Raw genomic sequence first — 12,633 nt, forward strand, 5'->3', positions numbered from 1 at the left:
CGGCTTCAAGGAGCCAGTCAGTGCAGCCAGTCCCCAGCAAGAATTTGATATCTCCATCTTCATATGCACGCTCGAGCGTTCTCGTCCCTACTGCGTAAGCACAATTCCGGCACTTGATGTCAAGCAGGGGAATGCTCGTCACGCAGAGAGGGGTTGGGCCCATTGAAACCTGTTTTCACCCTCTCGAACTAGAGGGCCGCCTGGTGATGGCGTCCCGTCACGGCTGGCTGAGTTGAGCAGAACTTGCAGAAGATTGGACGACAGGGCAGAAAATCCTCGGTCCAGGTGCCCTCGTTAGCTTTGTGCTTGGACCCCGACATGGTAAGTGTCTGGCCGGGTGTGGCTTGCAAAACAGGGTGACATTCGTCTCCGGAACCTGGTCCGGCCCCCGATTTTTCGAGTCTTGCATCGAGACGATTTGGGAGGCCAGGGTACCTCCTTACACATCACCTGACATTGCCGTGCCCCTGGTAGTGCAAGTCCGGGAGTACTTGGCAAGTCAGGTCCGTGCGCCGCAAAGAATGATGGGGGCCGAACCCGGGTTATTCCATATTCCATTCCGAAGTCCATCCGTACCAATCATAACACGAACCCTAGGGCACCCTGCAAACTAACCCTAATTCGGTAGCAGGGCCCACTGTCACTTTGGCAGAGCACGGACCAGACGTACCCTGCACTTCATCATCAAGTTTTTGCAAGAAAAAAAACCTCCCGGTCCTGTTGAACGTGGGATCCCCACCATCCGAGGCTGTGTTTGTTGCTCAGGGTTCGGTGCTCACTCTGCGCGAATTATCAGACTGTCTGGCTCAAGGGCAAGACTTCGTCATTGATTCCAGTTCGACGAGATGGCATCGTCGTTGTCGACATGACGGTTGAGCCCTCATGTCAGGGACCCGGACAGTATGGGGTTCGTCGGAATTGGGCGTCAACGTGCACATCACCTCGTGTTGTTCGACAAGGATGAAGAGATCACCGATACCCGAGGTGGAAACTTGTCATCCATAGTCAACTCAACCCCTATCAAGGCGAACTACGGATAATCTTACTAGCGTATAATAAATGTGACCAGATCAGGCCAGATTCCAACGGCGCTTGGCATTGTTACAGTATCGACAATGCAGATCTTCGTGATTCACGATGTGCTCAAGTTTGTGATATCATTGATACTTTCAATATATCTCAAAGTGTGTTTACTGCAACCGTAGGATCGCCGATGTACTCCGACACAATTCAATCCGGGGTCAATAACAGCATCTACCAAGAGACTCTGCACTATCTGTATGCACAGCAATAGCTTGATCCACTTGCGCAAAGGTGAAGCTTGTTGGCTCCGCAAACAGCGCGTTGGGCCGCTTAATCTTGCTCGGGTGCCGGGGATGACGTCCCATCCGGCCATCTCCTGTGTCAATAGCAGCGGGGATTTCCACCTCCAGAATTGCTAATAGCGGTGATTGTCGCGATATCTACTCCGTACTGCAGATTCGATCCTCCGCGAGAGCCTGAGCGCCCTCTCACCCAGATCCTAAGTGGCCGTGAGATGACTGGTGACGCGGAGGATGCGATGTAACCCTGCACACATGGATGTGGCCAGGACCATCAAGCGATACATGACGCCACGATGATGGGGCTCGAGCGTTGAAGAAATGTCTGAAGGAATCAGGCTGATGAACACTTCCGTCCAGTAGCGCCCGAGCTTCCTAGCTCCTTCTCCAGGCTAGTTGAAGACTTGAAGAACCCTTCTTTAACTTCTTGTTAGCACCTCAAAGTTTTATGAAAAGAATTGGCGGAGCAGGATCCGGTCAGTGTATCCCCCCCCTTCTTCATTATGTGCCTTATCCCAGTTCCTGGGTTTCGGGGATGAGACCTCGGTCCGACTCAGACTGCTTGCTAATTACTGGGTAGGGATGGGTTCGTCTCAACTTGCTCGGTTGCTCGGGGTGTACGCAGTAATTGCCAGCAACGGGAAGTCGGAAGCCTAGCCAATAGAAAGAGCCTGAAAATGGAGCTTGGGGTCCAGTTCTTCATGTCCATGTGAAAATTCCCCTCAAACGGCGGCGACCAGGAATGCCAATGCAACCATCCTGGCGCTTGTGCAGCTGGATCAAAGGAATAAGCAAATGTCCACAATCGATCTCGAAAGTGAAATGTGACCATTTTCGCGACAACAAAATTGTCCCAGGCAATCCAAGAATTGCTTAACGGTTTCTTGAGGTTTTCATTTTCAAAGTGAACCCTGAGAACTCAGCATAAGCACTCATACTCGCCCTCCTGGATCGTCATAATTATGTCCTCTTGAGTGAGAAAATGCCCTCGTAGGTTACACTGTGCATTTCGCTCACCAATCACTGAAATGATATTTTGGGATCATAGCCTGCCACGATGCGTTGATGAGTTCGACCGCAGTCTCCTGTGCCTACATGTAGACACGACACATTTAGTCTAATTTAGGCTTCTCATTGTTCGCCCTGTCTCTGGACTCTGTGTCAATACACCATGTGGAGCAATATACCAGGCACATTCGAAGCTGCAACGCTTCCAACTTTGTTGTATTTGACAAGAACCCTGACACCTACGATTCAAGACACGCCTTATGTCGACTCCGATCATCCAAATGACTAGATTCTTATATTCAATGTTACCTTGCGTGATCGAGGAGGTAACCTTGATCAGATCAAAGTCAGTTTGCCATCTTGTCTCTTAGCATGCCGTTTAGTATGGCAGAGGTCGGAATATACTGGATGAGTAATCGCAATCACATCTCATCAGTCTCGCTGTCTGATAAGAGGGAAAGCCAAGGTAAAAAATGTCTGACCTTACAACTCTGAAATTCGAAAGCAAGGTTGAAACCCACATATGTGACACAGAGCATGTATGTGCTGGTTTGGGTCAAGCAATCGCCTGGCGAAACAACAGAAAGTTTCAGTCATGATCAAGAACGCAGAGCATTGTGTTGAACAGTGCCTTGAGCGATCTTCTTGTGCATCGACACTTTCACTTGACCGGTCGTGATGTTTATTCTGTTAGATCAACGTTATTTGGCCTTGGCTTAATCCCTCTACGGCAGATAAAACGTCTGACTCGACACGCACAAGCCTTTGAGTTCTGGGCCAGAGCAGTCGAAAAAGCATAAAGCTGACGAATATGCTAATCTGAGCAAAGAGAAACCCGCCGGCGATTTTCTCGATGCTCATTAAGAATACATGTATTAAGGTCTTAATTTGCGTTTAAAAACGAATGTACCCATTTTCGCGAGGGAAAAGAGCGAGTTGGATGTATGAATTATGAGGTGAAATCAGTCTACTCCATCACAAATGGTTTCTCAAGGAGCAGTCGAAGAAGGTGATCAATCAGCCGCGGAGACAAAGCCTAGAGCTAGACGCCATGAGGAGAAGTGTTGACTGAACGCAAATAGTGGTCCTAGGGGCTAATACTATTCATGGATATCAAGCTGAAGGTTGTAGGCTCCTTTAGCTGTCCTATAGGTATATATAAACCGGAAAGACCTATAACGAAGTTGCTTTTAACGCCACTGGCTTACATATGCCCGCTGTGATCTTCTATTCTGTGAGTAACCTTATCCTTAATTGCCATGTCTTGAATAGAGAGAGACAGTAGAACAATGATCAGTCCACCATCCAGACCTTTCTATGTACTGTAGCCTTCTGGGTGTAGTTTAAGACTGGCAGATTAAGAGGAGCGACGCGTCACAAACCTCAACTAGATTATTGGCATTGCCTACGTGTAAATAGAGTGGTATACTGCTTCAAGTCTCAGTGGCAAAGGGATTCCCGCTGTCCAATCGTAATAGCATAGTCTCTCTTTCATACAGCTGCGAATGTCTACTAAAAGTGAAAGAAAATGCCAACGATTATAACTGCCGACCTAACTGTGCATCGGGTTTTCGGACTATGCAGGTGCACTATTGTCGATGACGGCAGTCGGCACGAGCATGCGAATGAACAATCTTCCTAGACCTGGTCAATGATATTGGGTGCCATTCCTCTCTTCAAATGAACTCGCTAAGCGTCTGGCACATAGGGGCTTTCAATACTCACTACCAACAAATGTAACTTTCTAAAGTTTCTGATTGCACTTGCGCAGAAAAAAAAAAAAAGAGAAAATCTAAGCAAAAAGACACGTCGAGCAAACATGACAACACGAGACATTTGCCACCTTCCCATCATCCCGATAATAATCTCTGGGAGGAATACGTATAGATTGGCAGTGAGAAATCCTGTATTGCTCGATCTCGATTCAACATTACCCAAGATCAATCACGATGAATAGATTCTTAACGTCTTGCGTCATTATGCGAGCATGGCGGCAGGCAAATTGCAAATTGACAACGTGTGATTATCAGAAGACACGAGATACCATGTCTATAACCTCAATAATGCTAGCCGTATGCCTGACAATGCCGACTTTCTATCAATACATGGCCCAGTACAGATGCACTCTCCAGTGAGTCGGTAGGGGCCTACAAGCGGAAATCAAAATCCAACGCCATTGATATGCACCAAGATTACTCTCCCATGACCGTCGTGAATCGTATCTATTGCTGGCTTCCAACGTAGGTCTCGCTGGTCGTGTCACCGACAGTGACGGTGACGTTGTAGCTGGACAGGGTCGAGGACGAAGAGGCGCCGTACAAGCTATACAAACCGGCCGAGACGACGTACTTGCCAGCCGCCAGACCGGCAGGTATCGTAACCGTCTCGGTGATGTTGTCGATGACGTTGGACTTTTCTGTGTACCTTGTGTTAGAAACCAGGGTCAGGTGATGATGGTTGCTTCGTCCGACATACCAGGTCCGAGGTAGAATGAGCCCAAGACATTCTGGCCGAGGGTGCCGGGGTAGGCGGACGCTTCGGGGGCGATGCCAAAGGCGATGGCGACGTCCGCGACGGTCTGGATGTAGTTCTCCGTCTCGATGATGGCCTGAACCTCGTCACCGGCCTTGACGGTCTCGGGGAAGGCGATGCCGTAGATGCGGGCATTGGCCATGGCGAAGAGGCCGGCGGCGGCGAGAGAGGCGCGGAACTGCATTTTGGGAGTTTGTGTAGACGGGTGCTACTAGGTTTAGCCGATTTGATCGGTGCTGTAAGGATAGCCGCGATGGTCTACTATATCAAGAAACGTTGCTTGGAATGCAGATGGCGGGAGCCAAAGGAGAACAAGCTGCCTGAAGGGGGGGATTGTCTGATGTTTTTAAGTATTTTCCATCACAAACACTAAATGAACATTGCGAGTGACCCTTGTCGTCTGTTTCCTGACGATTATTGTCCTACGGCCCCAACGTCAGGTCCCAGAGAATATCTCCGTAGACGAAAATCATCTGAGCATGAATGACATCGTTCGGTGCCCCCGGTTGCCTCGTGTCAGCAAAAGGCGCGGCCCCAACCCGAGCGGGTGGCGCTGTGGTTCGTATCGCCATCTAAGCTACGCCTACGGAGCGTGCTGGCACGGGTACAAGGGCTGAGCAGTTGAAGCTAGTGGCATGATGTGAGCAGTAGGACTCTGGAACTCTTCCTATTTGATCTATTCTTAGTAGGAGTCGCCGCCAGTGTAGTGGCTTCCGCCGCGACCAACACCATTCACCTCAAAGTGCGAGGAGGAGGTAACGTGTTATTTGTCGGGTTGTCGGGTGACGGGAAACTCTGGGGGAAAGAGTGTTATGACGAGGGAAAAGGGCGGGCCCAGGGCGAAGATGCAGGGCATTAATCAAGCCTTGGACAAGTGCACGATGCTGATCTGGTGGATCTTTACAAATGAAAACAACCTTGATATATTGATGATGACAAGGGCTCGTATATTTTGTGCAGGAGCCGCAATAGAAACGATGGCATTAGTCATGTCCGTTTGGGGCACTGCGTGCTGGCGCAGTTTGCTCTCCCTGGCCTCGATTCAAGTGATCGAGAACGAATAAAACCGCCAGACTTGAGTTCTCTTTCGTCCATCATTGGTAACGTGTCGGTGCCAACGGGGATCCTATCACGTCAGATGGCCCCGGCTAGCAACGCCAGTGCTCTGGATGGCGCGGACGGGAACCACGGCGCAGTAGGGCTCGGGGAATATTATGGAAGAGTGTTCCCCGGCTGGAGATGAGCAACTTTTAGGGGTCCAATTGCCGACTGTGCCCGCTTGCTTCGGTGAAGAACAAACACTACTACACCTTCGCCTGCGCAAATGAATTGCGACTGGGCATGAGTTTGAATGCCGACTCAGTAAGACATCCGCCGCCTTTTGCACAATTCTCATGGATCTTGTGAGATGCTACTACATTTTATCTATCTGAATGGTCAGCGAAGAATGTATCTCCAACGCTGTTCACCCAAGCAAAAGACAAGACGACATGAGTCAGTACAAGACAAGCCGCATTTAAAGGTAAAATTGACGAAAAAATGTTCAGCGCCTTGGGCCTAGCAGCAAAAGGAAATCGTCGTCACCCACAGGATTCGAACCTGCGCGACCGAAGCCACTGGCTATCAGCTCTCCAGGATAGAAATCCCGAGCTAGCAGGCCAGCCCATTAACCACTCTGGCAAGGTGACTAATCTCTTGTGGATGTCAGTTACCATGTCTAAGTGGACCATATACTAAGAAGCGTAGGGCTACAAACGCGATGAGATCCACATCAGCCCCTCTGAGGAGTGTTGCTGTTCTCTCGGATGCAAGGGGTACGAACAACTGGCGGTGATCCATGGGTGATTCATGCATAAAGGTGCATGCCGACCTTATGCAAGTTATACATCTAAATATGTGGCAGCTAAACATGGGCCAAAGATTGGACTCTTCGGGCAATGTTCTGTTGTATCGACACTAGGCAACACCAGGGGTTATCCAAATGGCAAAGCCACATAGGGTGCGTATTAACAAGGGGAGAAGGAAGATTCTCTCCTACAAGTGGTTTGCGGCCTATTCATTCGAGCTGCTTGTCTGTCCACACTTTCATAATCTGGGACAGCTTTTCAAACGTCCAAATTGGCATGCAACGTAGACTTCGGAACAGTAGAAACATTATCGCTGTGTCGTACAGGGACTTCACAGAATAGGACACCTAAGTTGAAGTAGCAACTTTGCGCTGAAAAGAACCCTGCGGTAAACATCTGAATATACTTCATATTTCTCGAATTGCATTATTTCGAACTCGAGTCACTTCAAGTTGCTATGGACAGAGGCACTGCACTGATGGCTAATGAGGGCGCTTGTTCTTAATTAAAACTGAAACCTATTCTCCGCGCGCAGTCCAGGTGTGGCGAGGAATGCGGTCGTCATTGGATTGAAGCCCAGCCTTGAGCCTTCTACCAAGATTCTAGTCTATCTCTTTCTCTTTTCTCGAAGCATCTCAAATAATTCTTGTGTGTCTCAATCTAGCTTTTTGAACGCTGGACTTGAAGAATTGGGGATAAATGTCGCGAAGCTCTCGTAGATGACAAATCTGGAACTGGGAAGCCTGGGTCTCGGGGATCGGCAACCCTTCTTCGACAAGGTGTGCGGCCGTCCACCCAAGTTCTTTTGCACTCTTGCAATTATCATAGGAGTCGTCTGCGTCGTTCAGTATTACAAGTCACGTCTTTCAAAGGCCAATGGTCAGGCCCCCGTAGGAATGGGTAATCAACAACGTACCGACAAAGTAGCAATTTACTGGGTTTTCAATCCCCGCCTGTTCCATGGCCCTGCGGAACATTTCCTTTGCTGGTTTGCATACAAAAGGATACTGAGCGTAATCGCAGTATGTCAGACCGCCGAAGAGGTCATCGATTCCCAGGAGTCGCACAACGCGCTTTCCGTGGTTGACGTAGGCATTTGTGAAAAGCCAGAGCGTGACCTTGCTGGTGTCGATGTCCTCCAAGAGCTCGCGGAGCTCTGTGTCGGGCTTCAGAATATCCTCCAGAGGCAGGGCGTCATCTACCTTTGCGTTGTAGTCCAGAGGGTCGATTTTATGATGGCGGACCAAGCCTTCGATGGCGAGGCCGTAGGTCTTGTAGTACTCTCTCGTCAATCTCGATGCTTCTTCTTCACCTAGCGAGAGGTGTGTTATGAAGTATTGGTCGATGAGCTTCGCCATGAGATCATGAATTTTGTGACCTGAGGCAAAACATTAATGAGTCCGGCTGAGCTGTGGCAGCTTTTGAAAAGAAATATTCGGTCGACTGACTTCTAGAGTACAGGCAGTTGTCGATATCACTATTTCCTGATGAGTATGCATCTGCTTGTGGGCATCTCAACTCCAAGAGTTTGTGAATTATCGAGCTTACAAAAAGAACACTGGCTTGCTAGCCGTAGCGCTGTTCCCCGTTTTACCGTCCATCTTGGAATTTCCGTGAATTATGGTTGTCGCTGAACCGCGCCCTTTTCAAAAGCCTTTGATCTGAAAACCCCGCGCCCGAAAGAGGTTCGGAGATTGTGAGGGTTGCAACATTTGCCGATTTTCGGAAACCATTTAGCGTCTATACATGGTCTGCGAAAGAGAGGTGGGCACTGTTTGGGCTTAGCGCTCTAGAGGGATTTGCCCTGTAAATCAACCAGTAGAGGCCACAGTTCCACTGTAATATCCTATGTCATGATGCGCAATTCACTTGACACGCTCCCACAAAGGTTGTGCTCTGCGAACCCATGGAAACACATAAATTTTGGCCCGAAAACTGCTTGGGGATGTTTCCTAACGCTGATTGGAACGATTTGATGCTCGAGAATGAGCCAACGCTTTGCATGGGCGCTCAATTCTACCCAGATCGAAAGGTATTGGCTGCAAAGTCTTTGACTCATTGTCTCCTCTAGAACGCCAGGCAGTTATTTCGCAAACCAATCATCATCCAAATGAGGCATCAGTGACTGTAGGTAAAATTCAAAGAAAAAGAAGTTGAGAAACTTGAGAAACAGACGACTCACTATCAGCGTGGCCCCAGACGTTGCAGGGCATAGAATCACCCACTTTGCCTGTACAGCATGAGTAAGAGGTACAATCGTTACCGGACTCAAAACTTAACAAACCGCAATTCGGACAGGTCTCTTGAGGGTTTCTTTCTGATGTCGTTGCAAACACCATCTATGTATCCCTGCCTGCTTCTATTCCAGACGAATTTTGAGAATTCATGCAGAATTCGACCCCTGCCATACTTGGTTCTGGGCACAATACAATGAACTGTTCTGAAGGTGGATGATTGTCAGAAAGTACTCCTCGTCTGGGAGTAAAAGGTGAAGGACGCTCAAAACAGTTTGCCAAATACTCTTCTGTGCTTCCGAGCTGAAAAGAGAACAAGCACTTAGAACGACAAGCAGCGCAGATAAAAAGTAAGTTAAAAAATCTTGGCTAAAGATTCTTATTTGGTGAATGTCCTTGCGTTCATTCGCAGGAACAGTCGAAGCCATGCACTATGTATATACAATGAACCATCTCGAAGATGTACAAACGGAAAGAAGTCTATATTGCACACTTGTTTCCAAACCATGCGACCATCGTCTACCCGCGCGACTCTCTAGCCACCACTTCCTAGAGCTACCAGTGCCAGCTTCACTGCTGGCTGACCGACAAACCGGCAAAGCAGAAGCATCATGGGACCCGATTGAACTAAAGATTGGTGCGAGAGCTGTCGCGGCCATGCGTGTCGGACATGTGAGGCTTTACTGTTACGGTTGCATCGTTAGAGACGATTACTTATAGAAAAGATTCAGACAGTGGTACTTACAGCAGCTTAGGCGCTCTTGAAGGTAGAGCCGATGGGGCCAACCTTGATGTTGGAGAAGATGACGTTGGAGTTGGGGGCCTTGGCCTCAACGTCGGCGGGAACGCCAGAGTCAGTGCCGCAAGTGCCGCGAGGGCCGCCGGGGCCGGTCTGGTTGGTAGGGTAGGTGGAGTCCAACCAGAGCATGTTGGAGTGGTGGTCGTCCCAGATGGACATGACGAGGACCATGCCCTCGTCGAGAGCCTTGCCCATCTGCTTAAGACCGCCCTTTTGCGCAAAGATGTCCTTGTCGCCAAAAGCCTTCTTCTGGGCCGTGCAGAAGCCCTCGTTGATGGAGTTGCCCTCGACGCCGGCGATGTCAGACTTGGAGTTGGCAAAGACCTTGCCGTCCTGGACGTAGAAACGCTTGATGTCAGTGAGGGCGCCGCCGGTCTCGACAAACTGCGTGACGACGGTGATCTTCTTGGAGGTGTCGATGGTGAACTGAGAGCCCTTGCCGAAGAAGGTCGTGTTGCCCTGGCGGAAGCTGTTGAAGTCGCATCCGTCGGGGTCGCACTGGCCGGCGTAACGGGTGGAGCTGTAGGTGCCGCCGCAGGCGTCGCCGTTGCAGCTGGCCTGGCCGATGGTCTCGCAGGGGTGCGGGGTGTAGGCGCTGGCCATGTTGTTGGCCTCCCAAATATCCATCTCGGAGCAGCAGGAGCCCAGATTGCCGACGCCGGCGTTTACGTCGTTGGAGGAGGGCACCCAGCCCTCGACGTTGGCCTTGCCATCGATGAACTTGAGGTCGCGGGGGCACTGGCTGTCGCAGTAGCCGGTTCCGTAGAGAGCGCCGGCCTCGTTGGCGGGGAACTTTGACTTGCCGCCATCGGCGTCCATGGAGACGAAGTACAAGGCGCCGTTAAGACCGCACTATGATCGACGTATCAGTCAAGGTGCTCCCTTGTTCCCAGAATGAGGGAAGGGGGTTTTCACTTACACCCAGGTTAGAGACATCAACATCAAAGGTGAACTCCTGGCCCAGGAGCTTGAACATTTGGTACTTGTCGGCTCCGTCCATGAGGAACATACGAGAACCAATGTTCTTGCTGTAGGGGCCCTGCTGGACAAACTTGAGGTTGAGGGCGTCGCCGGTGGCGGTGGCGCCGTAGGTGCCGGAGTAGTCGGCTCCGTCGAGACAGCACTTGGAAGCACATTCCTCGCCGGTAGAGCAGATGGACGTGTCCCACTTGTTGCCAGTGTAACAGTTGGTGCTGCTTTCGGTCTGGTGAGTCCAGCGCCAGTTGGCATCGACGGTGACGGTGCCGCTGACCTGTTTGCAGGTGCCGCCGGCCGCGCAGTTGGACCAGGTGAGCGCAGGCTTGGTCTCCGCGTTGAGCTTGCAGACCTGCTGCGCACGAACGGCGGCCAAGAGGGCCGTGAGAGCGGAAACCTTGGTCAACATGGTGGTGATGATGGTTCTTCGGACGTCAAGTCGGTAAAGAACGGATGAGAAAGAATCGATGAAAAAAGAGTGTGGGAAAATGTTCAGATGGGTCTGAGCAAGAAAAGAATGTATGGGAAAAGAATGTGGCGAATGGCTTGGGATGGAAAAACGAAAAGCCAAAGTGAGGGGATGGCCTCGGTCACATTATATAGACTCTCACAAACTGTTTCGATCTCTCGTTCCAGGTTAAACTATCGCGAGATGGCCGCGCTACGCCCCTCTCTTCCCAATTCCTCCCAAACTGCTTAATTTCCGTCTAGGGGTTAAGGAGCTCCCGCGAGCGGCTTGTAGTGAGTCGAGGTGTGTTCAATTGGGAACAGTGACCCGGGATGCAGCGGTCATTGGAGAGTTGTTGCTAGTCTAATGAGCCTAGATAGGCAAGATCGGATATCTTCCCGCCTTGCCCAAGTCCGTCTTGAGGGCCCGGGAGAGGTAGGATTGGACGAACGTGGTCAAAGTCTATTTCTCGGAGACCAAAAGAGACCAAGGAGGCCAAGCCTGCTGGGCGAGGCTTGATCCGAGGGGGGCGCAAGTTGGTTCTCTCGGTTGCCTCGTGGCAGCCGTCTGCAACATATTGATTAATTATCACAAGGATCGACGGGCTGGCACCGACGGGCTGGTGACTCGCAGATTGGGCGTTGGATGAGCGAGTCAAGAGAGCACATGGTTGCTGCAACTCGTCATGAGGTGACATCGTGTGGCTCTCTCCGCAAAGTCAAGCAAAGCCAAGTTAGTGTCCATGCAAGGGGCACCCGGGCGGAATATCTCCCACCGCCCTCCGTTTGGGAGAAGTGTCTTCATGCGATTGGACGAGTAATAGCCGCCTCCCCTGCTCGCGCCGGAGGGCACGGCATTTATTGAGCAGTACCGAAGCTACGGATGCGGGTGCGACGGCGTTAAGTTCCCCAACAATCAACTTTTGTGCGGCACTCATAGTGTTGGTCTCAAGTAGGCTAAGAAAACAATCGAGAAGACGCGCTTGTTGAGCGAACTGATTTAGAGAAGTCTTCAAATCCCATTCCACAGCAGCAGTTCCTCGTTTGCTTCATCCGCTCAGCGCCGCTCAGCGGCTAGTATTTGCCTCATTCTTTCTCACCATAAACTCGGCCCACCGTCGTGCAGAGTCGTGAAACGTGGGCTGCTGAACCGCCGACATCCGGTCAACGTTGACATCGCCGTCAAGTCTTGGGCGCGCCACATTTAGATTCAATTACTGCGACGAACGTGACTAAAAAGCGGTCATGCCTGCAAATGCCCACGCGAAACCTTTATTTCTGACGAGAAAACAGTAGAGTTCTCTTTATCCCATTCCTCTTTATCCCCCCTTAGTCTAATTGACTTTTTGGCCCCCTTTTTTAGTCAGGTTATGCCTGTTTCACGGCTTCAGGCTGCCGGTAGTGGGGCCGTGGACCCACGGAGCGTCGCACGGAACGGCGGACCGCGGAAAACAGTCCACCTATCGGAG

The 12,633-nt window shown here is 50.6% G+C and overlaps 3 protein-coding genes across 3 annotated transcripts; all 3 read right to left on the bottom strand.

The window, feature by feature from the left end:
* Window positions 1-4,552: 4,552 nt before the first annotated feature.
* On the bottom strand, window positions 4,553-5,046 carry CORC01_02258 (uncharacterized protein; the record flags this gene model as incomplete). The annotated part of the gene is made up of 2 exons (XM_022613909.1): window positions 4,553-4,746; window positions 4,806-5,046. The coding sequence occupies 2 exons, from the start codon at window positions 5,044-5,046 to the stop codon at window positions 4,553-4,555; spliced, it is 435 nt and encodes a 144-aa protein (XP_022479703.1).
* Window positions 5,047-7,344: 2,298 nt separating this feature from the next.
* CORC01_02259 (pyrimidine 5'-nucleotidase) lies at window positions 7,345-8,310 on the bottom strand (the record flags this gene model as incomplete). The annotated part of the gene is made up of 4 exons (XM_022613910.1): window positions 7,345-7,544; window positions 7,626-8,087; window positions 8,158-8,186; window positions 8,258-8,310. The coding sequence occupies 4 exons, from the start codon at window positions 8,308-8,310 to the stop codon at window positions 7,345-7,347; spliced, it is 744 nt and encodes a 247-aa protein (XP_022479704.1).
* A 1,384-nt stretch (window positions 8,311-9,694) lies between these two features.
* On the bottom strand, window positions 9,695-11,126 carry CORC01_02260 (glycosyl hydrolase family 7; the record flags this gene model as incomplete). The annotated part of the gene is made up of 2 exons (XM_022613911.1): window positions 9,695-10,594; window positions 10,662-11,126. 2 exons carry the CDS (start codon window positions 11,124-11,126, stop codon window positions 9,695-9,697), a joined length of 1,365 nt encoding a protein of 454 aa, XP_022479705.1.
* Window positions 11,127-12,633: the final 1,507 nt, after the last annotated feature.

The sequence above is a fragment of the Colletotrichum orchidophilum genome (genome assembly GCF_001831195.1).
Source record: "Colletotrichum orchidophilum strain IMI 309357 chromosome Unknown Scaffold_12.1, whole genome shotgun sequence".
In the NCBI taxonomy this organism is placed as follows: Eukaryota; Fungi; Ascomycota; class Sordariomycetes; order Glomerellales; family Glomerellaceae; genus Colletotrichum; species Colletotrichum orchidophilum.